This window comes from Pagrus pagrus (genome assembly GCF_965226575.1).
Source record: "Pagrus pagrus genome assembly, chromosome: 4".
NCBI classification, from domain to species: domain Eukaryota; kingdom Metazoa; phylum Chordata; class Actinopteri; order Spariformes; family Sparidae; genus Pagrus; species Pagrus pagrus.
In genome coordinates, this window is record NC_140188.1 from 7,116,640 (window position 1) to 7,143,379 (window position 26,740).

The window sequence follows — 26,740 nt, forward strand, 5'->3', positions numbered from 1 at the left end:
GAAAAAATGCTCTACTCGATTGAATCTAATTTCTTCAATTAAGTCGATAAAACCTTTTGTATTCTAAATCTAAAAGAGTATGTTAAAACAGTAAAAAATGTGTAATATATTCAGAAATCAACATTTTATTACAAAAGGTTTTACAAAATACCTTCAGACGTTTTACAGGAACCAAACAAATCAGCAAAATGAAAGACTATAAGGTTTCTTCTTTTAAAGAACACAGTCGTGTTCAGATGTCACATCTAACTCTTCATGCTGATGATGTCATCACAGATGGCTCTGACGGCTGTTGGAGTCAGTGATGATTTAGAGGCTTTCTGTCTTTTACATTTGGCTCTGGCCACCAGAGTGACATGAGACAGGAACAGCTCCGCTGACGTGGCTCCGCTCCACAACTCATTGATGTACAGTGACAACAGGAACAGCCCAGCTTCTGGAGAAGAGAAATCAAGAAGCTTGATTAATTTACACTCCAGCATATTACAGCCGGGTCATCTTCCTGAAGGACACTCCCGCAGGATGTCATTATCTGGCTGTTTTGACAGAAAAAGTAAACATGCTTGCGCGCATTAACAGCCACGAGAGCATCAGCTGGTATTGTTTTTACCTTGTGAGTCTGCGTGTGTGTGCGTCTGTGTGCGTCGTGGGAAAATATGGTCCTAGAGACACTGCTGTAGCGGGAACTACCACAGAAGCAGTTCTGAATACTTTGCCAGTTGTCATGGGTTGGAGCGTGAACATGTTTATTCAATGGGAACTTTAATAAATTCTGCAAAATGTAACAATATCTTTATCCACTTTCATAGTCCACTTCTAAATTGGACAAAGTTAATGTTTTTTATAATGTTATTTCAATATACGAAAGAATGTCATGGGACACATGCCAGATATCTTTCAATTTATGTAAAAACAAAATAGCAAAAATATTTAAAAATGGCCTCCTCTGAGACTCCAGTGTGTCAGGACAACAGAGATCGTTTCATAGCACAGAGTGGAAAATTGAGTTTCTAAGAGAGGCACAGTGTTTTGACAGTGTTATCACATTATTGATGTAGTACTGTTTATAATGCACACTAGCAGTCACAGATAGTCTGTGAAAACGGTGGCAGGCTCTTACCACGTCTAGACTGATCAAGAGTGGCCTCTGGCAGGCAGGCAGAGATGACTGCCTGATGCAGCTCTGGAAGGTGGCCTTGGGTCTCCAGTGAGTGTATCATGATGTTGGTAAAAAGCTGGAAGGTTTCCACTCTTGCTGACATGCTGGAGTGACAGTGAGCTTCAAAGGCCTGATGGTGGAGTCGAAGGAGGTCTGCCTTTAAGCCAGGGTCGAGGGACACAACATCCACAATTTCCCTGCGTTTTATCAAAGCCTTTTTGACCCAGTGCAAGAATGCTTTTGTTCTGTTTTCATCATACGAGTCCTCCACCAAACACCTCAGGGACCACTTGGTGAGCAGGTGTGCAGTATCACTGGCCAACTGACTGGGATCCATTTTGTCTCCTGTTTGAGCCAGCTGGAGTTCAGAGAGGGGAAACACAGGTTCCCAGTGAGCAAAGATTCTGCTGAGGCAAGATTTACACTCTGTCAGGAGACTCTCTTCTTGGTTCTCGGTCTCAGCATCCTCTGCCAGGTTGTCTTTTCTTGTGCGGGCCTTGGAGCCTTTACCTCGGGTTTTATCCTTCCCCGTCCCTGAGGAAGAGGATGAACAAAACTATGTTTATGCCATTAAAGATAAAAAGAATGATTTAGATACTGTGAAACAGAACAGTGATCTCAATTCTCCACTGTTTGTAATGGAAAAACATAGTCCAACATGTAATGTCATCACATATAACAACATGATTCTTTTTAAGCCTCATTTCTATTCATTCCCCTACAGAGAAGAGAACACAGGGGTCAGTAAAAGTGCAGCCAGCCTGGGGCAGTTATTGACCGGAGCTGGTGCTCTTAGTGTTACAGTCTAGAAGGATGAAAACTTTCTAATGTGGGTTTCTTTGTTGGTCTTGAACATGAATCATAATTTGTTGGCCTTTCGGCTCTATATTTCTTTATTAATTGCTCAGATAACTCCTAAAATGACTATCTGCATTCTGTTCCAGGGTTTTAGCACTGATGCTCTACTGTCCCTCACCTCCAACACACAGAAGTTTACTGACAGTTTACCATGAAGAGTGATGAAAGTTAGTTTCGAAGAAATTAAGCTAGGAGACAGAAGATGATGGCTGTGGCTACATTTGAAAAGCACAAAAACAATCCTGTTGGAAGCTGCGCAATTTTGTCTTAATCAGAAGCACACGCTGCGGCCAGCCCCGCATCTGTGTCCACTTCATACATGCCCTCGGCCATGTTCAAACAGACACACAGACCTGCAGCACTCACATGGAGAGGAGAGGCACATTAGGCGGGATAGGGGGTTTATGTGTGGTAACGTCATAACGCAGAATCCCAAGTCCAGTCACATGGGAGGAAGTCCTCAGAAGGACTTGGGAAAACAGCATTTTGATGCTAAAACATACATACTTGACCTGGAATTTGAATTTCTACATTTGAACACATAATAAACACTAATGAGAAGCTACAGAATGATATAAAAGCCTCAAAAACACAAAAAAAAACTAAATTATGGACCTGCCATTTAAAAAAGTTATAATTTATGTAATTATCAAAGCCTGTCACTATTTCCTTTGTAGTATTTTGTCCATCCCTTTGGCAGAATTACAACCATGACAACATTTGTACAATCTTCTCTGTACGGTAGAATTAACGTTACACTTAATGGCACTCACCCAGCAATTCCTTTAGTTTGTGCTTTTCAGACAAGGCTTGTATTTGGGTGAGGAGTGCTGTATTGCGGGACAGGGAGGCCCAGCAGAGAAGCAGAGCGAGGGCTTCAGTGCAGGAGAGAGGCTGTGGGTGGAGCATTAGCCGGTCAGCCTGTTCGTTTACATTAAGAGCTGTCTCACGATGCTTCAGTATTGAGCAAAGAGTCTGCAGAAACAGGCTGAGTTGAGTGGCCTTCACACACAACCTGCCAGGAGGAGATTAAAAAAACAATGACATCCTTGACCAAAAGACAGTTAACATTTATTAAACGTAGATCTTGGCTGACCTCTCAATTTCTGTCAACAGTACATCTTATGATTCATTTAGGTGACTGAAGAGTGACTTGAAACTTGAGTTTTTACCTGAGGTGTCTGCTGATAGTTGATGCCACACACAGGAATTCACTGATGAGTGGCAGTGGGAGACACTTCACGGAGCTCTGAGATTTCTCCTCTGTAGAGGAGGCGGAAGTCTTGGCTTCATCTGCCTGCTTCTCTTTCTGCCCGAGGTTAGTAAACCACAGCACATGGAGCAGATCTATGATGGCACTGAGCTGCTGCTGGTCTAGATTCCTGAGGAGGATGATAAGTACAGAGTTATGTCGAAAATAAGAAAAATGACCGAAGAAACCACTGTAGTAATATGAATGTTCATGTCAAGCTTACCTTCTTTCAAGCATCTGTATTATCCAGGTGAGGAGCCCACAGCTCTTGGTGAGGTTATAAGCAGCTCTGTTTACATGGGCGGCATGGCACAACACCCTTATAATCTGTGCCTAGAGAGAGATACATGAGAAATAAATGCACATAAATATCCTATGTATTTGCACTTCAGAGCATCAATCTTCTCATTTATCTGTTAGTTTTCATGCTTAGTTTGGGACTGTTATTCATTTCTTTGGTCACATGGTTTAAGATTCATCTGCTGATGTGTTACATCACGAATCCCACAGTGTTTACCTGGGAGTGTTCATCACACAAGGGGCTGCTGCTGAAGCTTAAAAGGGTCTGAAAGATGCCTTGTTGGTCACACAACTCATAGCAGTGTCCATCACTTATCCCTTCCTCCAGCACACTCAGGATCCACTCACGTTCCATTTTATGCTGCAGAAAAAACAGACGGGTCAGTCAAACTTCCAGTTAACTGTCCTTCACAGAGACAGATAACAACATACTATAAAAAGGCCTGAGCAGAGCAAAACAAACAGATGAAGGTTAAATGTTGTTGATATACGCTGAGTTTATTTGGAACGTCATTTATTCTTAGCAGGGTGGAATTTACCAGTCATTCATAATTACTTGCGGTAGACGAAAACAAAAAAAAAAGTTTGTCTGTTTATCGTTATTATTATAAATGTATAATCCTTTACCTCCAAGTCAAAGCCATAGAAGAGCTTGAAGAACTCAGGGACTCTCCTGAAGTCCAAACTCTGATGGGACAGCAGGAACCTGTTTAACACCACGTACATGTGGTCCTCTGGGAAATCAGGAAAAACAAAGAAAAAGGTCAATGGAGGGTTAAAGTCAGTCAGCAGCACGCAATAGTAAAACATAAACTGCACATAGAATTACATCAAGTAGGGCACACAATAAGATTAAAATTCTATCATCCAACGTTTCTAATCAGTTTGAAAAGAAATCCTATATCCTTATGTAAACACTATGACTCTGGTCAGGGACTGTTTCAGGGTTACACACCAGGTCTGAGCATCTGCTGAGCCACTTTGGTGACGTAAGTGGTCAGGACAAATGGAAGTCTTTGATTCGGCTGTCGGATTCCATTCTTCACTGTATCCATCAAGTACAGCAGCTATTAGATAAAAACAAGCCTGTCAGTGTTCCCGGAGGTGACTTGCACACATATAATATTTAAATATTCACACACCATCTCCCACTGACACTTTACCTGTCTCTTCTCCCTGATTCGAGCTCCCTCCAGATGTTGGTAGAAGCAGCTCAGCACATGATACGCTGCCGCTCTCACTTTTGAGTCGTAGCTACTTAGAGCCATTACAGTAACTCCGAGGGCATGGGTGGATACAAACTTGAGGCAGTCAATCACACACTCTGTCACGTAGAAAAGGGGACAAACGTTGCACTATAAAAGCAGTGATAACCTTAACTGATTAGGAGTGACGGCAAAAGCATTTATATATAGTCACCTGGCTGCAGTATCGAGCTGAATAGAGGCAAAAGGAAACAGGGATCATACAAATTCCCAAGGTCCTTTATGGCGTTGTTACTGTACAGCAGCTCCTTACCATCCTATAAGAGAGGAAAAAAAGTATAAAGGTTTATCCGAATAACTATAAACATATTTTCTCATCCCTTCTTAGATGTCCAACTTATTCTGCAGCCATCCGATCACAATGAAGATGGATGGGATTTAAATTTTTTATGCTAAAAAAAAAAACTACAAGTGAAACTATTTCTTAAAACACAGTCAGCATGGATTGACATCACCAGTGTCGATAAAATAAACAGTTTTTTTGATACACTGGTCAATTTAGAGATTTTGGGCTATTTTCTGCAATAACATAACATGTCGTGTTCTTTCAGACTATTATTGCATATTAAATAAGATGACGTTACTCGCCTATTTACCCTATTCCCTTCATAGTGTCTCCCCTAAAGGTACATTTTTTATAAAAATGTTCTTCTGGAAAGTAAATATAAATAAAATATCGACCTGCAGGAAGATTCTGCGTTGCTGAGGAAAGTGTGAAATAGTTTGGAGCATCCGGTCAATTTTCAGCAGGGCCAACAGGTCATCTGAGCTTGCCTGCTTCCACAGGGAAGCTCCCAGACTTTTCCTGGTCTTGTGATGCTCCACAGCTGCTGGGCCCCACAAGAGGGATCTGCAATTAAAAACACATATTCAGTCTTTGCAACTAACAAGTACACTTGTTGCATGTACGACCTACAAATATGAACATAACTTACTGGAATTTCTGCAGACTGACGTTGTTTCCTTCGTATTCCTGAAGAAGCAGTAACAGTTTCTGATCTGCAAAACAAAACAAGATGTGAGAGGAATGAAAGACAACAAACACACAAACCCAAAAGTGCTTAGATTTCCTGTTTTACCTGAAGTACTCAGTGTAGCTCCATATGCTCCCAAAAGTACAACAAAGTGACTGATGTTACAGACTGTTGGGCATTTCTTCACCAAACAGAGAAGTAGGGACACTAACGATTCTGAAATGACGACAAAAATGTGTTTAATGAGAAAATAAACAACTACGTGATAAAGCTTCAGGTTTGTAATTTAATGTTTTTCCCCATTATATTCTACTCCATATGTACCTTTAGCCTGACAACTGCTAGACTCTTCATTAGAGTCCAACATGGTGGGCAGGAACAGAGAATGGCTGCTGGTCATCATGTGTAGGGTGGATAAAGGTATCAGATCCTTCTGGACTTCACTGCTACCATACATCAGTTCCAACAGGTTGCTCAAAGTGTTCAGAAAGTGGTGATCTCTGTAGCGATATCTACAATGGAAGAATATCTTTTAGGTCATTGATTGAAAACAATAATCTGATGTGACGCTCTTGAAACAACATCTAGCAGAATGAATTAAACCAAATATCTTACTTCAGTCCATTCTTGACAAAACTGTTCCAGTCAGATGCAGTGATGTCTTCAGCTGATGTCTGTAAAAAGAAGACAAATTGTAAAAAAAAACCGAATCAAGTAAAAACAAAGTGGCATGTGCAGCAGCATGTGTGAGGAACATAAACCCACAAGGAGTTGTTGAAGTCTTTCCAGGATGCTCTTCTCCTGCTCTGACAGGGAGGCAGCCTGATCTTTAGAGTGACTGTAAGCAGCGATGAGACACTTGAGGGCAGCAGTGGTGACAGATTTTCTCCAGGTTTCTTGTTCTTCTGGGCAATCAGCCAGTTTCTCAGTGATAACATCTACTAAACGCCACCTGGAAGAGAAAGCAACATTTAGCTAATAAATTATGATACTGACAATTTACTTAAGTGTCAAGAGTTAAGTCAAACCTTTCAAAACTGTCCACTTTTTGGAGAGCATTGGGCAGATTGTTAATCAGGTCCCTGGTGTCCTTCAAGTTCGCAGAGAGTTTGATCAGACTGGAGAGTGTTTCAGTGAGCTGGGCCCCAGAGTCTTCTGTCAGGTTTCCCAGAACACACTCGGACAATTTTGCAAGCAGTGCTTGCTTCAAGGCCTTTAAAACTTCTTTTTGCACTATAAAAAAACAGCACATGCAGAATATTAAAATGAATGGAAAAGTGGCAATGAGAGAAGAAAAGAGCGACACAAATCGTGGCGCTGTATGCTTTCAGACAATAGAGATCTTGTTTTAGCACAAACCATCTTTGGGCCTGGCCGGATCCTCTCTACTTGCCACCTGTAGGTAGGTGTTGATGAGTGGAATGAAGATTTCTGTCTGGTCTGAGAGCTTCTCCATGTTTGCTGGCTCTAGGCACCACAACTCAAAGCAGAGGCGGTGCGTGGAGCAGTTCTGCAGCAGCAGAGAGCTGATGGCCTGAGTGTCTGGGACAGGCAACTGGAGACAGTGCAGCAGCACATCTGTGTGGATGAGCTTGGCACTGTTTGGCTCACTAGACAGAGTCTGCAGCATGAAGGCCTCCAACACAGGACTGGAGCAGGACAGCAGCAGGGTCCCCAGGCCATGGAGGTGTGCCTGAGACAAAAAGATGCTGTGGTCCTGAGAAGAGTTAGCTTTAGCCTCTGTGAGGATCTGCACTGCTGCATAACCATAGACGCTAAGCTCGGCCTGTGTGCCCTTACTGCTGGGGGAGATTAGGCTCTCCTGAGGGAGGAGTAGCAACTTGGAGACCACCTCCCTCAGATTACAGGAGTCCATGTAGCTGTGCAGAGACAGGAGGGCCTGGAAAGCTTTGGACTCATTCTTTGTAGCCTGAGAGACCTTCTCCATCAGTTCCTTGAGCACAGCTTTCTCTATAGACTCCATGTAGCTACTAATAAGCTCCAGGTGACCCAGATCACGGAGAGTGGGGGTGCTGGTCTTCAGCAAGGCCAGAATGTCATCATTCAGCTGAGCACACAGATGCTTCAGTCTGACGGGGTTCAGAGTGTGAGGAGGCAGAGCAGCCAGCTCCAGAGCCAGAAACCACTGCTCCAAACATGGATGCTTGAAGATGGAGCCAAGTGAAGACAGAAGGATCTAAACACAGAGGGTGCCATATTAGAATCAGTAATACTAAAAATAGTGAAATTAAACTTGAAAACATCAGTCATAGTTTGAAGAAAAAGAAAACCCATCAAGTAAAAGTCACTGTAAAAGTTGAACTATTCCCCAAACCTGCTCTTTATTGGCTTCTACTGTGGATGACTGGTTGATTTCCAGGAAGAGGTCTGATCCTTCTTGGGAGTTCTCTGCTGCTGGCTCAGAGTTTGTGGTCTCCTGAAAGCCCTGTAGCTTGATCACCAAATCCTGGAGTATTGCCATTAAGGTCCCCAGTGGGGCAGTTCCTATGTTTTTGGAGAACTGTGCAGAAGGACATGATGTATGATGATGATGTATATATTTTTAACTTAGTAATTTAGGTAGTTGCAGGAGGCTTTTTTTGTGCTCTTACCGTGCCAAGGTTTTCCACTGTTGACTTTATGTAGAGTAAAATCTGCTTGATTGCTACTGGAAACTCAGCCATCAACATGGAAGCTAGTGTTCCTTCCACATTCTTCCTGAAGGCGTCCTCAAGAAAAGCGCTCGGTCCTTGAATATACGCAGCTTTCATCAGTGCATTGAATGAAGTGGGTGTTGACAATCCCACTGACTGGCATTCAGAGGACTTGAACTGTGAAAACAGAGAACCGTTATTTTCTACATAAAGGAAAAGGGTATGAGACCCTTTAAGTTAAAGAAGCTTTTGGTTTAATCAGAAACTGACCAGTTCCTCCCGGCTTTGCTCTGGTAGCCATTTGGAGTAATACTGATGAAGGTGTGTGATGGAGGGATGAGGAGAAGCAGAGAGTTCAGAGGACACAAGCTCTTTATCGTACTGCAGCAGAGCCAGACAGAGAGGGAGCGGCTCTCTCTGACAGTGCAGCACGTCTGAAAGCACCGCAGACAAGTACTCATATACCACCCCTAAGAAAGAGAAGAAAAATGGTTAACAGAACATCACACCACTTAATGTATGCATTTTCAAAAGAACGTCGTCTACTTTCACCCCAGTGGTTCCACTCTTAGCATTTTACGATTAGTCCCAGTTGAGGCAGAGGTGCTTTACCCTTGTCTGCTGGTAGCTTGTTTCGGGCCTCCAGAGCAGCAGGTACCACCACACTGAAGGGGAAGGTCTGGATAATAAGGTCTTCACTCAGAGATGGCCCGAACTCCTCCATCTCACCTTCATTGCCATCCATAATGACATCCAGCATGTCTAACACGTCTGGAAGACACAATCAGAAATGTAAGTTTCACAGACATGCTTATTGTGGTAAGATTAATTAACTCTGACTCTTTGATCTCAAATTGCTCACCATCTATGTGTGAGACTGGGATACTGACAGCGTCGCCCTCCTGGCTACTCAGGTTAGCTTGCAGATAAGCTGCCTCCTGGACCAGGCTGGCAACCTTATCTGTGTACGTGTAAGAATTACACACCAGCTTCACCAACACCTAGAGTAAGAGACAATATGTTTATTATCTATAGGTCATGATTGAAAATGTCTTATCATTTGTAATAGACAGCTTCAGGATTGATTTTAAGGTTCTTCTACTAGTTTTTAAGTGTCTTAACGGTCTTGGTCCTTCTTATCTATCTGCATTACTTTTACCCTATCAACCCTCGCGGACCCTGAGGTCCTCTGGTGCTGGCCTTTTAACGATACCACAAGTTAGAACTAGAACACACGGGGAGGCGGCATTCAGTTATTATGGCCCCCGATTGTGGAACAGCCTCCCAGAGAACCTCAGGGCCGCAGAGAATGTTGATGTTTTTAAAAAGAGGCTCAAGACCCATCTTTTTAATCAGGCTTTTAACTAAACTCATTTAACTTTCTAAGTTCTTACATTTTTTATTATTATTTATTACTATCCTTATTTATTTATTATTATTTATTTATTTATTTACATATTTATTTATTATTATTATTATTATTATTATTATTATATTTTTATTTTTAGCTTAGTTTATCCTGTTTTATTACTTTATTGTTTTACTTCAATGTTTTATTTCAATGTTTTAGTCGTTACTTATGGTCTATTTTATACATTCTATTGTTTTATTCCCTCAGTTTTAGCTCCTATACCTTTTATCTTATTTTACTGTTTTAGCCCCTCGATCTTCCAGTGTTTCCTCCTGGGGGCCTACCACACCGGGAGTTGCTTCTGGTCCACCGATGGGGGTGCTGTCCCGTGGATGGCCCTGGCCCGGGTGGCTAGAGAGCTCTACACCTTGGTGTGGAGCCTCCTGTCTGCCTGGGCTCGGGGGGTCTATGTGGTGGCGCCCCTGCAGTCATGGACCATGATTCCTCTCGGTGTGCATGGCCCCCAAAGGTAGCTTCTTCCTCACCTGTGATTTCGGTGCCCAGCCATGTCTCCTTAGCAACAGCTAGTGTATGTGTGTGGGTGTGTGTATGTTTGTGTGTGGGTGTGTATGTCTGTCCATATGTCTGTGTATGTGTGTGAGTGTGTATGTAAATGTGTATCTGTGTGTATGTTTGTGGGGGTGGGAGGTTTGTGGTCTTCATGGTGTTTTGTATTGTTTTGTTCTGTTTTGTTCTGTTTTGTTTTTAACCTCTGTGAGGCACTTTGTGTTACCGTACAGTATGAAAAGTGCCATATAAATAAAGTTGATTGATTGATTGATTGATAGACAGAAATGTCTATTACAATAAAGATGTTTTGTGGATGGGCTCACCCTCTCCAAGAACTGGATGACTGTCTCTTGTTGGTTTGGCTCTACTCTGGCCAGCTGGTCAAGCCAGAGCTCAAGCTCAGCCCAGGTGTATTCAAACACCCCACTGTCCTTAAGCACCTGAACACAAGGCAAGAAAAACAGCTGTCACTTTTTTGTGCTAACATTGAGTTTTAGCAATACTATTGGGAGAAATTTTAAAGCTTATAATAAACTTCTGCAGTAAAATATTAACTAAAATGCACTTTTGATGCTGTTCTCATTTCATTACAGTAACTTCATAAATATGTAGTTTTATCACAGAATGATTATGCATGAGGCTCTTTCAAGTTATATGGAAACTACTTTTCTTATCTGCAAGATTGAACGGTTCCCTGATGTAGCTGAAGAACTGCTAACATAACTTATTGAAATGATGCTGTGCCCTCAGATGGAATAATTCATTCTCCAAGATGTACTTTAAATTTTGGCACCTACTGGGAGCTCTGCTAATGTATTCAAAAAGTGTATCAGAGTTTTACTTTTATCTAATTTCTATTGATGACAAGTATAGAGAAAAATCATACTTATAGTTTGTTTCCCAAAGTGAACTAAGGGGTGAGAATTCTCATTCCTGCCTGATTGGAAGATTTAAAGCTACTTCAAGTATCTATACATCAATGTCTCAAATGTAAAGCATGCTAAAAGTAAATGTATGTATGTATGCATGCAAAAGAAGAAATGTCTCGCACCTTTAGAACCAGCATCCGTGTGGAGGTTTTCAGATGGCTGCTGCTGCTGCTGACAAACATCTTGAGAAGCAGGTAAAGCACCGACTTCTCTCCTGATGATGATTCTGTATCTGCAACATCCTGGGAAGAAAAGCAGAACACATTAGAAACATTGCTGATTACAAAGCAATGTCTTTAAACCAACAATGACAGAGAATGCAGGTTGAAATAGTAATAATAGTAATAATAATCCTCACCTGTATGCGGAACCAGGAGAACTTGCTCGCAGGGAGATCTAAGGCCAACTGCAGTATCTGATACTGCAGAACTGGGGGAACTTCTTCCCTCATTCCTTTCTCTGACACAATCCCTTGATACAGGAAAATAATAAACGTTGAAGGCTTTGCTGAAGAACTACAAGCATCATAATCGAAACATATAACTTAAATTTGAAGTCAATGATGAAAATTACCTTTAAAGAGCTTGCTGAAGTCAAATTTGCACTGGCTCACCAGATGTGGCACTACTTTCTGGTAAAGACATATGACCTGAAGGATCAGAGCCTTCAGCAGGATTACCTCAGCTGTCTCAGCAACTGCTCAACATAAAAACAACAAAGTCAATCAAATGTCTTTGCAGGCCATCCCTGTTGTTTCACAGGACTGATTCAAATAAGCATTCTGCCTTCTGTAAATGTTATTACCAGGCATTTCGTTTTTATCATCCGTCTGTGCAGCACTCCCTTCAGTTTTGGTCTTTTTTTCTTCAGCATCCGTCTTTTCCTTCTTACTAAGTGACTGCCACTTTGAAACTATGCTCGTCATATCAGGCAAAATCTAAGACAAGAGCGTGAAAAATGGAGACTTGAGTTGTTTAATGGTGCATCGTTACTGTTTGTGGGTATTAATACAGCATTATCCTGAGCTTACCTTGCTCAGTGTCTCCCTGTACTGCTGCACCAATTCGTCCATCATGTTGAGAGTGTAAACATCTGAGTGGTGCCACTCAGACTTATCCAAAAGGTACTCCATATTCTTATTGGCTCTTTTCAGGAGGAAATTTATCATGGACAGAGTTGTGAGCTGCACTGTTGTGTTGGCAAGCTGTTGGATACAAGAGGAGATGTTTGTTTTATGCGACAATGCGCATTTTCAGTGCTTTGTGGTACTGCAGCTACAGCTCTGATGAACTTCTTTATGAGGCTCTGTCACTTACACTGAGGCCCTGTGTGAAGAAGGCCTTGTTACAGACCGGAGGAAGAGATATCACCATAATCATGGAAAGCAAGCGAGGGACAGGGATGACCTCAGAAGCTTGGAAGACTGTCGACACCTCTGGCTGGGCTTCATAGATCTGACATATGAATTCACATGAAATTAATTATTTTCTGGAAAAAAAGACCAGCTAGATATAAGCCAGCACATGGGAAGTCTCTTGAAAATCAAATACCACAGGAAGTGTTACCTTTTTCAGTAACTTGACATTGTCCTGCCAAGCACTTTTAATGCGGGGGGTGTATGAATACTGAGTCTCCTGAAAGTATCTGGCCAGTATGTCAGGGCTAACTTTCAGCACGTTCACCACCAGCTCTGCCACCAGTTCATCCTCTGTGGCCTGCTTCAGCCCCACCAAGAACTGAAGCAAGATGATGTTACCAGCTCTGTAAAAACAGTAAAACTCCTCTGATCAGCACGGGGACTCTTCAGAAGAGTGTGAAGTAAACTTGACATATTGAAATTACTTACCTGCCAGCTGTGCCAAAGCTGGCGTCATGAAAGCTGATACCATGCTTACGAGAGCAACACAGGTCAAGAAGGAAACTGTGAACAAGTTCCCGGATGACAGATATCCCAGCATGCTCGGAGTCCTCTTCCATCTTAAAGAAGAAATTAAATTTAGACTCACAGGTTGAAAAGCAAATTTGGATAAGAGAAAATGTATTTCAACAAACACAAGAGAATCAACTCACTCTGTTATCATCAGTGGTTGCATCCACAATCCCGTTCCACTTATACAGAGACGCAATGTTGGCCAATACAGCAGCCGTGAAAAAACGCACTTTCTGTGTCTTACTGATGCCTTTGTTTAGTACAACCTGCAGCCAAACAAAACAACAGTTATCTCATCCATACATCCATTTAAATAGAAAGTGTGAGCTGCTGAGCACTTACTCTACTCTTCAGTGTGGACAGAATCAGATTGATTATGGACATCCTGTCCTCCTTCAGACCCATAATGATCTCTGGCAGGAGTTCTGACACACAACAACAGAACATTTCATCAACAGATGGTTTACATTGTACATTGATGTACATTCTGTAAATCTGAATTTAATTGTTACCTTTAATTTCTAATATTTGTCCAACAGTAGCATTATCTCCAGACACCAAGAAGGACAGCACAAACTGGATATAAGCCATTCGGACATCAGGTCTCCCCTTAAGAGTTTACAGGGAAGAACGTAAACATACAGACACCTACAGACCTCAAAGCTGAACGTTGTACAAATCAAATGCTACATCACACCTTCTTGTCCTTCCTCTTTGCCAGCCCGGACAGAGTTTTATTGACATGAATGTGACTTAGAACCTCTCTTGCAGCTTCTGGACCCTGAGACACCAGGGCCGACAGGAGACTGAGGCACTGACGGACAAACCTGTGCACAACAGAAAACACAACATTATGGCCATGGGCAGATAAACTGTGCTGAGTGAGAAGTGACATTTCAAAGTCATCACACCAACCTGTGATTTTCTGAATGGAAGGAGCCCTGCAGGAGTTTCACGTAGCTAGAAAGAGTCTTTTTCACAATGGTATTGCCAACCATGTTGAAGTGCGACAGGTCACTGGCAGTCCTTAGAAGGATCATCTCTAGGCTCTCAAAGATCAGCATCATCTGGGCCAGAAGAAAGACTTCATCAGAACTTGTAAAGAACAGGTCGGTCCAATCCACTGAGAGAAGTGCTGCAGCTTACCTCACTCTCCACATGCTTTTCTCCCTCTAACAGTTTGAATATTTCTGCACACTCCATAGAGATTTTAATATAACCTTCGACCACATCGTACAGGTCAGGGCATGGCAGCTTCTTGGCTGTTGATATAAATGTCTGCAGTCCTGGAGGCGATGAAAGGAAACAATTTACCAAAGAAAGACAGGTGAGCAAATACTGACTGTGTGTAACAAACTGTACACATACACTCACCCTTCATGGCTGTGCTGGACTCCTTCAGCATGGCTTTAAATACAGTCCCGTTGAACTCCGGGACCTTTTCTTTTTTCGCCGGAGTGTTTGACTCCAGCGAGTCCTCGCTTTGGCGCTTTTTACCCATTTTAATATGCGTAAAAAACAGAACAAGACTGGTTTTAAGTTTTTATCATTTCCCTGCCACAGAAGTTCTGTCACTGTCCCACGTTGAGGCGTAAACAGAAAACTGTCCAACGAAAATGTCATCCGGTCGGAAACGTGTGCAGCAGAACTATAGTTCCGCATTCTTTACCTCCTACTGCCTTTCTGCTGCAACCTTTACAGTTAACCGATAAAGCTGTTAATATCTGCGATCAGAGGCGGAAGAAGTACTCAGATCTTGTACTTAAGTAACAGAACAGAAGTATGAGCATTAATATATGCTTAACGTACCCAAAGTAAAAGTACTCGTTGCAGAATGATATACAGTATTTCAGAATGATGTATATTGTATTATTGCATTGTTCAGTGTAATTGTTCACTTTAATGTGGCAGCTGATGAAGGTGGTTAAGATAATTTATATTGTTTATCTGCTGGGTAGCTTGGAGATTATAATCTATAATATTACAGCATCATTTAATTATTGATTATGATTGTGTTTTGATTATTTGATTGATTATTTTATATTAAATACAAATAATTAGTAACTGAAGCTGATAAATAAATGTAGTGGACTCATGCAATGTATTTGCCTCTGAATTCTAATGGTGTAGAAAAATAACAAAAATGGAAATACTCAAGTACCTCAACATTGTACTTAAGTACAGTACTTGAGTAAAAGTACTCAGATACTTTCCACCACTGAATGCAAAATATACATGCTATGTTTTAGAAGTTAAATTTAGGCTTGAGGACCCACTGGAAAGCTATTCTCTAGAGAAATCAGCAGGCAATTTACATAGAGAGGCTATTTTACATAAAGACAAGATGTGCATGAAGAGGTGGTTGACCCAATTGATATTTCATAACATTTAAATTTAGCTTTATTTTATAATTCCTACAAAACGTGCCTGTACCTCCTCTCACAAATTATGTAACCAGTAGCTATTCTCATTAAGATTCACAAGAGTGATCAGAGTAAAGGAAAAGATAGGCAGGCATAACAGAGACACAGACACCATCTGTGGCAATCGTAGATATCACTAAATAGATTAAAAATTAAGTTTAAAATCACCCAGTGGAATGAGACATCCACGTTTTAAAATCTTTGTAATTCATTCCCTTTATATAGTACCCTTGTGATGAATTACAAAACACAAAGATGAACTGCATCAAGGTGTTTAAAGGTGGAGCAAACAGCATGAGAATGTCATCATGATGGTTTACTGAACAATCCTTTTCCCGTCCCTTAGACAGAAACATGCTTTGTTTAGAAACATAAGAAACCCATTTCTATTGTTATTTTCTGTACCAGTGACTCAACATGCTGTTTAAAAGTGAGACTGCTGACTGCCAAATCCCAGGTTTTTATTGGACTGGAACTATGAATTGGAATGATGGGTTCTTGAGACTAACACACATTTTGTCGTGTCAGCATTCAGTATAAATGTGAGATCATGCAGAGATGTGTTGCCGTCAAAGGCAGATTGTAATTCTGAACTCTTAAAATGAAGAGGAGCCAAATGCATGCAAGATTGTGTCATCTGCATAAAAATGGGAAATAAAGGTCACAGCGAAATACAAGGTATTGATCACACACTCAATGTCTATTTCTTTACTCTGAGTCTGCAAGTATTAAACTGTCAAAAGTAAACAAATCAAAAGATTTGAATATTTGCAGAATGACAGAGGAGGAGCAATGTTTGCATTATGTTTAATATCAGTCTCCAAGGCTCTCGACCCATATGTTTCATGTTTGATAGTTTGGTTGAAGATATTTATATTGTTATATTGTTGTATTGTTATTATAGTGTTATTTATGTATTATATATTATGCTTGAATATTATGATGAATGAGTCCTCATGTACATTTTTTTTTGTATTCTGGATTTTTGACAAAACAGATTATGGCCTCAGTGCAGTTTTATAAGCTTAGTTTTCAACATGTCTTCTTTTAGTTTCATTCAATTACAGCAGGATTTTGGGAAAACACACATTTTGCTGAGACCATGTAGACATAGCTGTGGTTTAGCTTTGTAGCCTATTTGAAGAGTGTGTGGTTTACAGCCAAAGTGCAGCCTCTTCTCAGATATTCTTTCAACAAACCTTCACACTTATTGCCTAACCAGATCCCAAAGTTGATGTCAACTTTAAAGAACCCAATTCTGTTCAGTAGAGTATTTGATGTTTTGAAGTGTTTTCTGAAAAATGTAATCTATTTTTGTCAAGTCGGGGCGATCTTTGCAATGTAGTGTTGCAGTGTCTTAGTATGTAATAATTTATTCATTAGATCGACATGAAACAGAAAAACAAGGCAGCTTATCTTGTGAATTCACTTAATAAGGATTTAATATAAGTCTGATATCTTCATAGTAGTAGGCTGTAGTTGACACAACACACAAAGACTGTTTTTTGTAATAACACACCCGATTTCAGTGATTACTGAGAACAACAATGATTTATTTAGTGGACTGAACCTGAATGAGATGGAAAGCGTTTTCACTCAGTAAGGATGCTGTTTGTATTCTAATGAATGCATTTACCCTTTTGGTTGTCATTCAGTGGTATGGCCACCAGGGGTCACCTTTGGTCGGTTTGAGAAGCTCAAAAGAGTCAAAACTTTGCACTGAAAAGTGCCTTGCAGGTGGACTGGCACAGAGCGGCTGTCTCTAGATTATCCAAGAGGCTCAAATAAGCAACATGATGCAACATGTTGTTTGTTGCAAAGTAGTTTATTGCGAGGAGCCACCAGATTTACCGTGTCAAGAGATAATTAAAGATCCCCTGTGAGGCTGGGCCTGCAGGCAGGCTACTATTGTCTGGGATGTTACTTGGGATTCTGGTGATTTGATTACAGCTCACTGCTGTGTGCATGCTATAAAACACATCTGCCTGTGGTGCAGAAACCACCAAAAACTACTTTACCGGCATTTTTAGAATAAAGGTCCTAATTTGGGCAAATATGTCTCCGCCTGCGATACAATACATTCTAAACTATCTGCAATATTACAGGGTGTAGCATTGTAAAACATCACTTTGAGTTCATCCTGCGGTTTTCAAAATTTAATTACACTGCTCCTGCTGATATGCTGTTGACCAGATTGTGTCTAGGGACATAAAGTACAAAAAGATTGTAGCTCATTTATTAAATCCCAAACTCCCCAGTGTTGTGAAGCTTTTAATGTTTAATTTTCTGTTTATAGGAAAGAAGGAGACCCACTCCTGCCCTGTCTCAAGCCTGATGGTATTCCTGAAGGTCCACCTAATGAAATTATGCCAAGACTTTTACTTTTAAATTGAGTGCTCAAACTTTTTAGCTCAAGAGTTATGAAGCGGTTCGGTAGCTTGTTCACAGCGACTGAGCAGAATATTTAGTGAATAAATGCCTGCGAGGCATGGCAAAACAGATTAAAATATATCTTTAATCATGATGTTGAGATGTTAAACTCGGCTAGATGATATAGAGAGAACTGAAATGAAAAATTAGCAAACCATGATACTGACGATGAAATTACTTACAACTGATGTCCTAATTCCTTCTAAAACTGTCCCTGTTGTTATACAATGAGATATTTATAATTCACCATGTTTGGCTAATGTCTGAGTCTGGAATTGCAGAGCCCAATAATTTAGAAAAAATGCAGCTAAATAATAGATGTTACGTTTTTAACAAAAAGTCCAAATTAATGAACTAACATTGTGGCGTTTCCTCATTCAATTTTAGGTTGCATAGAATTAATCTTAATTGCTTGATGTTTATAAGAAGGGGTTTGTTCCTGTTTTCTAGGTTGAACACGTGATTTTTTTTTTTCATTTTGGCAAATCTAATTCCTGCAGCTATTCAAGGTGCAGCCCAGTCCCATACTTTCATATAGTATTCATACTCTGATGATATAGAAGGGATTTTTGATTATCTTACAACTTTTTTCTTGTTTCCTTAGAGTTGAGGCTGAGTCAGGAACTGTTACTATTGTCTGTAAAAGGACAACAACGTCTGCATTGAAGCCAGATTAAGGGAGAACATCTAACCTGTTTACTGCCAATAGCTTCCTTGTGTGTTGTATTCCTATACGGGCATGTCCACCCTGATGAGATTGTGGTCTCTCAAGCGTGCTAAGGCTCTTGGACACATAATCTAAACCTCAAGGCAAGTGTATCTATGAATGAGAAAAAAATCTGCTGTGCTGCCTCTTTAGGACCTGTTGCTGAAGTGCAGTGGGACCAAGCTATGCTGGATAAGAGAGGAAGCAGGAGTGGCACAGCTATGCGAAACCTTTTCCGGTCCATAAATGCCATGTTTATTTTTGAAGTTCTGGCCTGGTGTACACCACTTCTCTTTTAAACAAAATGGTGGGTGTATAAAGCCTGTCATAACGATGACAGGGATGGTTAGACCTTTATAGCTTTGGGATGTAGGAGCAGGATGCTCATCAGTTCAAAGAGCTTGTAGCCACGTGTAGCTCAGGCAGAGTGATCATGTCAGCAGAAGGGCAAGCTTCTTTTTTTTACAGTGGAAAAGAAAAAGGGTTATTTAAGACATCTCTGTCCTCCATGCAACAATGTGCTACACCACTCAGCAGTGATATATGATGGAAAAAGCAGTTCAGTGCAGAAATTGAGAAAAACTCAAAGCCTTTGCTGAAGACATTAACATAGAGGTTTTTATGAGTTATAATTTTTTAAGTTTTTATTACAAAGCTTCAGAGATTTACATTTCTTTCGTATAAAAACACACTCAAAGATTACGCACTTTTCTCTTTCCTTTCAGTGCAACTGTAAATCACAAGGTTATGTACTATACTTATGTGTTTACTTCCTCTATTACGATGCCAGTAGCGCGACTGGGTCTGGATAGAGGTGCTGGGTGGTTTCCAAAGAGTTCTTTTCCACAGCTGAAGCCACTTTACCATGCCTGTTTTCACCACAGTGCACCACAGGCCCTTCTGTGAGGTTGCTGCGCTTCCGTTGTGTGCCTCTCAGAGCCTCTCAGGCCCTCCTCACGATAACACTACAGCCAACGCTGTCGAAGGATCAAAGATCACCCCACGCCTAACAAACAGCTAGACACTTGGCCTATCAGAAACATCTGGGAGTGGTTGGGTGCAGCTGTTGGTGCATGCCCACACCCCTGAAACAATCAGGGCTCAGGCCAGATGTGGAGAGATCATCTCACGTAAGGTACAGATGTTTCTGTTGCTCAGAATCACTCACCACAAGGAGAAGTAGGATGCTTTGTGAAGTTCTATTAAATTTAGACTGTTTGTACTGCACCCAGCTTGGGTTCAGGGCCTTGGGATATGCCACCAGCTTGCGGTGTGTCACTATTCAGCAAGCTGATTAAAAACAGTCCTGCTTGCAAAATGTTTTTGAAAACAGTGCAAAAAAAATGTTGTTTTTTCCAAATGCGTGACTGTGAACCACTAAATATCACCTAGTCTGACCCTGCTGATGATATAGAGGTGCGAATGTTGCAGAACTTTTTCATACATTGTACATAATTAGCAGTTATATTGCAGTTCTAGAAATACGCGGCCTAAATTTGGTGCTCTTTGGAGTAATTTTATGTTTACCACAGGACACTTCATAACATCCCTTAACCTCTCAATGTCAAACCCCAGCAGCTCTTCCACTGGATTGTTGCTCTTACCCTTAAATATTTAGACCATGAATTCAAGGAAAGCAGCAAAACCAAAACAGAAAAAACACTCAAGTGAAAGTCCAAAGAAGAGATGTGAGTAAAAGAAAACCGTAAATATTGAACGTTTTTGGGTGTCTACTAGAAAGTATTTACATGCATTAATGTAAAAAAAAAAAAGGTCATCTTTCACAGCCTTGAGTGGACTGCCCACCTTTTATTCTGCCCCAGCACTGCAGGTGTTTTTGCAGCCATGGCCTGAGGGCAATGACTGTATAATTGTGACATCACAAGCTTATGGAAATCCCAACAGCTCATTTGAAGGCAGTTTCTGAGTACAGGCTATACGCATTTCTCTGTGTAAACTTTCACAGTATTCATTGGTCCCTACACTTGCTTTAATCAAAAAAGACATGGAAATCTCACTTTCTACAATAAGGGACCTTTAATGCTGCAACTGGTCAGCAACTGCTAACTTTTTCCAAATGTATACAGTGCTAGTACAGTCCAAGGCAATGCATCATATTTTATAAGCTGATATGTTTTGGTGTTAAAAAGTTGTATCTGCAAAGTGAATAGCCTCAAAATGCAGTTCGCCCTTCAGAAATGTAGAGCAGAAATATGAGGTTGCAAAAAATGTTTCACTAGTTCACAGCTGAACTGGAAGCTGATATTCAGATATCATATTTACTATAGAGTTACATACATGAGGGTTTTATACGTTTTAGCTCTTCTTACTTCGATTATGAAAGGTCATTTTCCATATTTCCTGACTGTATTTGATCTGATCATTAATATTTCAGCATCAAATAAAAGTTATTCTACTGTTACACTTAATAAACCAAAGGAACCTTTCAGACACAGTACAACATCCAATGATATATGACATAGACCTAAAAATGCAAGTGGCCTTCTCTCAGTGTCCAGCCTTGTACATGATGCATTTGGATCCACTGTGGAGATGTAAAGTTAATGATACATAGATATGAAGACAACTATTAGTGATTGCATAGTTGACATATTAATGCACTGGAGATAATGTTAATACCAGACCTGAGATGGTCTGGAGAGAGTCTTCCGCTCCTGCAGACTCCCTGTGGTGATTAGAAAAACACTTTGGTGAATATTACACCCTGTTATTCTATCCCTCTGCTGTCTCCGCCTGTTCCCTCTCTGTGCACACCATTAAAACAACATCTTTGGCCCAGGCTCACCGAGCATGACATCGGAAGTGAAGTTTAGTGGAGTACCCTCACTGCGACCCCTTCCTCCTCATTCTCATGAATGAATTGGTTTTGTTCTGTACATCAAAGGGAGGTCTTCTGTTTATACTGGCTTTTACTTTCTGTATATCCCCTGCAGTGGAAGCATGAGAGCCTTCTCATAAGACTTGTGGGCCGTGATAACATCAGCGCCCCCGACATGCATTTGTATTTAGTCCTCAATTTAGATGATCCCCCATTGTTGAATTCTGCACTACTTTTTCTGTCCCTCCGTCATCAGTTTGTCCTCCAGCTGTCTGGTGGGCTTTAAAGTGGAACCATGCCTTTACCCAAAGGCCTTTACATCTCAGGGAAAGGTTACCTGTTAGAAGATGTCACTGTTGGCTGAATCCTGCCCTCATTACTCATATAAGAAGCAGAATGGTGTAGGACAGAGTTAATATGGTTTTCTTGCATTTCAGTCAGAAGATGTGATCTCGCAGCTCTTTCTGGGGGAAAATAATGTTTAATTATTAAGAAATGTCTTGATTTAGGAGAGGTCACTTGGAAAATGAGCATTTGAATATGAATTTTAAAAATTACTTCAGTTTTTTCTTCTTTCAATGTTTATTACAATTTCAGTGGGAGTATGAGGTGAAGTGTCACTAATGATGAAATTGAGAAGTTTTTATGTAGCTCATCATTTCATTTTTAAAATGTACTTACAATTACACTGCAGTTTAGGAATCCGTTCTATCTCTTGTGTGTTTCACATTTTTCATTTATGTGCATGAATCTTGAGTGACTCCCTTTCATGGCAGCTGTTTCGGCTAGAACCAGAAAGGTTTGGACCACAGAGGAGACCCTGAAGCACATCATGGCCAAAAGCAGTTGGAGATCCAAAATGAGGACATGGAAGAAGTCGGTAGCAAAAATTGATATTTTCACTACAATCCTGACCAGGATATGAAGTCGAGTGGACAAATGGATAAGAAACACTTATTAGTTATAACAAAATGTTGGTTAAGTTTAGCTGTCTTGTTTGTTTATAGTGTTCTTTTGGAACCAATAATTGGACAGTAACCTTCAATGTGTTCAGGAGCCGGACGGGAAGAAACTCTTTTAAACTTCTAGCAGGTTATCAAATCTAATCAGATGAGGCATTTTTCTTTTTCAGTCATTTGTTTTCTTACCAATGGGCCAGTGAGAGTCTTCTATCTAAGTTGCATTTGTTTGTTAAAAAAATAGCTAAATTGAACAGAATTAAACTTTAACAATTTGTTCATAAAGTAATTGTGCTTGTTTTATTTCCATTGTCTTCTAAATGCTGTTTCTCCTTAGTCTTTGACTAATTGCTTGCTTTTGGTCTTTTTAATGCAATTTTAATTTTCTCTTTATGTCTTTTTTTATGTATTTCTATGCTCTGTCAAAGCACTTTGAGTTGCCTTGTGTCTGAATGTTGCTTTATAAATAATCTTGCCTCGTCTTGTTCAAGCTTTCAGTTGAATTGGAAAAAATACAAAACACTGATTTTGCACTGGCAACGGGTCTATGAACTTACTGACAAGCAGAAGCAATGGGCTGCCTCCCATCTCGCATCCTGAGCGTCTCCCTCCCTTCTTTGATCATACTATTTTATCACTTGTGACAGCCTTGCCATTTGTTAATTATTTGGCTACAGGCGTTGGCTCTAGGTCCCTGAACTGATGAGTCAGAGAATAAAATGACTCCATGTGCTTCAGGCAGAGGATTTGGGTTCAAAACCTCAGCAAATCATCAAAGGGTACAAACGGGATGTGGTTATTTACTATATCTGAAGTTATAAAATAATTTCTTTCACCATTAAAATGATTATACCGGTATATTTAACTGAAATTTCTAATATGAAACCTTGCCTGTGTATTTTTAGCTGTGGGATCAGCAGCTGGTTTATAGAGAGCTACTGATTATAGTGTTTGTGCAAACCAAAGTCACATATGGCTTTGACAGTATCATAGCAGCTCGCTTCTCGAACATCTGTGCGTGACTAACACTGAAACATGACATACTGATGTAGGATCTTCCAGTGGGCCGTATCTTAGATTTACTCCCCATCACTTTTATACTCCATCCCTCTTCTCCTGTGTGCTTTGGATTTCTATGGGTTTACTCGCTTTGTTCTTAAACTCCTGACAAGTATTTCTTATGTTTCCCAAGATGGGCTTATTTTACACAACAGACCATGTTGCATGCTTTAGCAGTTTTCACTTGGGTGACTTAAAGTCATAGATCATAACTGACCAGCTGTCCAGACTTTAGAAAATTGATGTACATGGCCCCAGCTGTGTGTTTCTGCCCTTTGATGTCACTATATTCTTGAGATTCTCACAGTATAAATATGAGGTAAGATTCCTAGATTCAGCAGCTGAGCCAGCCCAACACAAAATATAAGTCTTTATAATTTGAAGGCTTTGCCCTAAGGACAAATACAGCAGAGACATTGAAGCCCACAGAGAGTCGTTTTCATGGTATTTATCCAGTTATATTCATCACTCAAGAGCATTAAGCCTGATGGTTTTTTTTCACATAAGTAAATGCTTTTGCTCAGTAAATATTTATATTTGCCAATGTTACTTTTATAACGCTCGAAGATTTATTATCAATGGTAATCTGAATAGTATTGAAGCTCCTTGAGGGATACTGATATGATTTTGCCAAGGGTGTGGTATCTCAACATATCTATGTTTATCCAAAAAACCATTTCATCATGTGTTTTAGGGTTTTTACTCGCCAGAAATCCTTTTGAACAAAGGATATAGTTTTCCCTGTCCACAGCTAAAATCATGTAAAACGTAGAAATAGCCGATAGATAAATAAATGTGTTCAACTTCTATGATATACACTTTTATTGCAGTCTTTTTATTTAATTCATGCTTTGTGTACTTATTGCAAATAGAAACGTGTGAGCAAGGTTGCATTTGAGACCTGCAGAGTTTAAATTACTGGAAAATTTATGACTGCCAGAGGATGAGCAGACATAAAGTAACTTTATCGGACCGTAGAGTAGGACGTTGACCCTACCAGGCTGTAGATAGTTTAGAAAACCCTGAGCCTTGCGCCTGGTAGTGAGTAGGTTGATGCCAGAATCTGCTTGTTTTTTGGATACACAACCTAGTTGGGGGTATGCCAGGGCTTCATATTTATGTGTGCAGTTGTGAGACAAAAATAAATAAACTGACCATGAGTATTAAACCTCACAACGAAACTGTGGGACTATATGAAGAAACCGTCAGAGGTTGGCTGTTACTTAATTGCCTATGCTTTAAAGGGATGCTGAAAGCGAACAAACACTTCAGTGAGACAACCTTGTTTTCTGAATAGCAGCCCCACAAAATACATGGCTATCTGCAGCTTCCAGGTTGCTGTTGATGTTTTTTTCATTTTTTTTTTTCAATTTTGAGTAACATAAAAAAGATAGGAGAAAGTGTAAATCCTCAGTGTTACATGAATTGCTTAATGCATGGAATTTAAAAAGCTGTTTTGTGTCTCCATGAGGAACTGTTTACCATTTCTAACTATTCATTCCTGTTTCTTGTTATGTTAATGGTTTTTCATAAGCGTGACCCAATGGATCATGTGACTCTTGGACTCTTGGACAAATTTTTGGTGAAGTTGGCAGCCTTGGGGGCTCATGCCTTAACCTCCAAATACATAACTGGCAAAACAACGATCTTTGTACATACTGTATAGCCTTTTCTGAAAGCACAACACAACTACAGTATAAAATAAAATATGATATCTTTAACAAGAGAATGGACCATCAGTGTAATGGCATTGCTCAGAGGAACCCTGGCAACCGCTTGTTCTTGTGGAACATAATGACACTGACACTTCTTCTGGCCTCTGTATCCATTAGGTCTGGCTCTCCATATGGACCTGATTTAAAGAGGTTAACATCATGGACATTTATAAGCTTGTGTTTTTTTTTCCATTAAGTCAAACAGGGTTAATGACTACTTGCTACAAATCTTTATTTACTGTACTTCATGTCGATTATCTGATGTGTTGGTGCTGATTGACGTGTTCAGAGGAAAAAGTGAAATCAGATGACTTTTGCTCTCCCTGCTTTAAATATAGGGATATCATTTATCGGTGATAGGAGGGTGTGGGTCATTTAAGTTTCCTGTGGAACCGACTGAAAGCTTCACATCTGCCAAAGAAAATTATCACAGCAACTGACTCATGGCAGAGAAAAATTGTTTCCACGGTTGTATATCATTTCACTTTATTCTGTCACTCCATCTGCATGATGCTTTGAATGAGCTCCCTTTTCCAGTCATGTTGGTTGTGATCTGCATGTGTGGCCAGGACGTGCAGTAGTTGCAGAGTAAGAGTTCAGTGAGGCTGCCCTGGTGAAGAGATGAAGGAATTCACACAGGTTGCTCTGTGCTGACCCTGATAGTGATTGTTCACATCAATGCCAAGGCTCATTGCTATGGCGTGCTTCAAAATGACAGACCGAGTAGAGTCAACAGTTTCTAAACTTTCTCAAGTGACAGCATTGTGAAGTGTGGAGTAATGGGATTAGAGGCTTTTTTTTTTCTTTCCTCAAAGAAACGTTTGCTTGAACAATTTAATTGTTTTGGGAATTCCAGGCCATCCCGCTCAATGCTGTGCATTCCTTTCCTGCACAACAGAATGCATTCCTGGGGAATAAAAGTGATCTCCATCAGAATTAGTTAGACTCCCTACAATGTCTGAGGAATTTCCTCCTGCAGGAGAACGACATGCTGCACTGTGTGATTGATAGTGTATTAATTAGAAAGCATTCACAGTGGACAGCCCAAAAGATCTGGTTTTTCTGAAGTGGGTGTCATTGTTATAAGGCAGACTGCCGTTAACTGGGTCAGAGCAAGAGGCAGATCTGATCTGTGAAGATTTCAGAAGCAATGAGATTTGAAGGATAACGTATATTAAATATTAATACATTTAGCTGTTTACTGTGAACACTAATACTTTGGGTTGGAGTGATTGGATCAATTTATATTCACTATGAATGGCACAAGCACCTAAGGTTTAATTGCAAAATCACATTAGAGCTGCATCTCCCATTAAAACAAATACGTTTGCTGACATGCTGAATTATTCTCATGCTTGGTGGATCTT

At 40.4% G+C, this 26,740-nt stretch overlaps 1 protein-coding gene across 1 annotated transcript; it reads right to left on the bottom strand.

The window, feature by feature from the left end:
• Positions 1-105: 105 nt before the first annotated feature.
• Positions 106-14,833, bottom strand: urb1 (URB1 ribosome biogenesis homolog). Its single transcript, XM_084351151.1, has 39 exons — positions 14,617-14,833; positions 14,389-14,528; positions 14,158-14,309; positions 13,940-14,069; positions 13,755-13,851; positions 13,585-13,667; positions 13,383-13,508; positions 13,159-13,289; positions 12,878-13,073; positions 12,629-12,766; positions 12,343-12,516; positions 12,117-12,249; positions 11,886-12,008; positions 11,671-11,783; positions 11,435-11,554; positions 10,707-10,823; positions 9,325-9,463; positions 9,075-9,233; positions 8,733-8,932; positions 8,421-8,639; positions 8,144-8,329; positions 7,168-8,005; positions 6,837-7,041; positions 6,574-6,760; positions 6,424-6,482; positions 6,133-6,320; positions 5,914-6,024; positions 5,770-5,833; positions 5,516-5,684; positions 4,989-5,091; positions 4,733-4,893; positions 4,525-4,636; positions 4,197-4,303; positions 3,787-3,930; positions 3,493-3,602; positions 3,190-3,399; positions 2,791-3,032; positions 1,121-1,693; positions 106-436 (listed from the first exon to the last, which is right to left on the bottom strand). The coding sequence occupies exons 1-39, from the start codon at positions 14,741-14,743 to the stop codon at positions 246-248; spliced, it is 6,777 nt and encodes a 2,258-aa protein (XP_084207277.1). The 5' UTR covers positions 14,744-14,833; the 3' UTR covers positions 106-245.
• Positions 14,834-26,740: the final 11,907 nt, after the last annotated feature.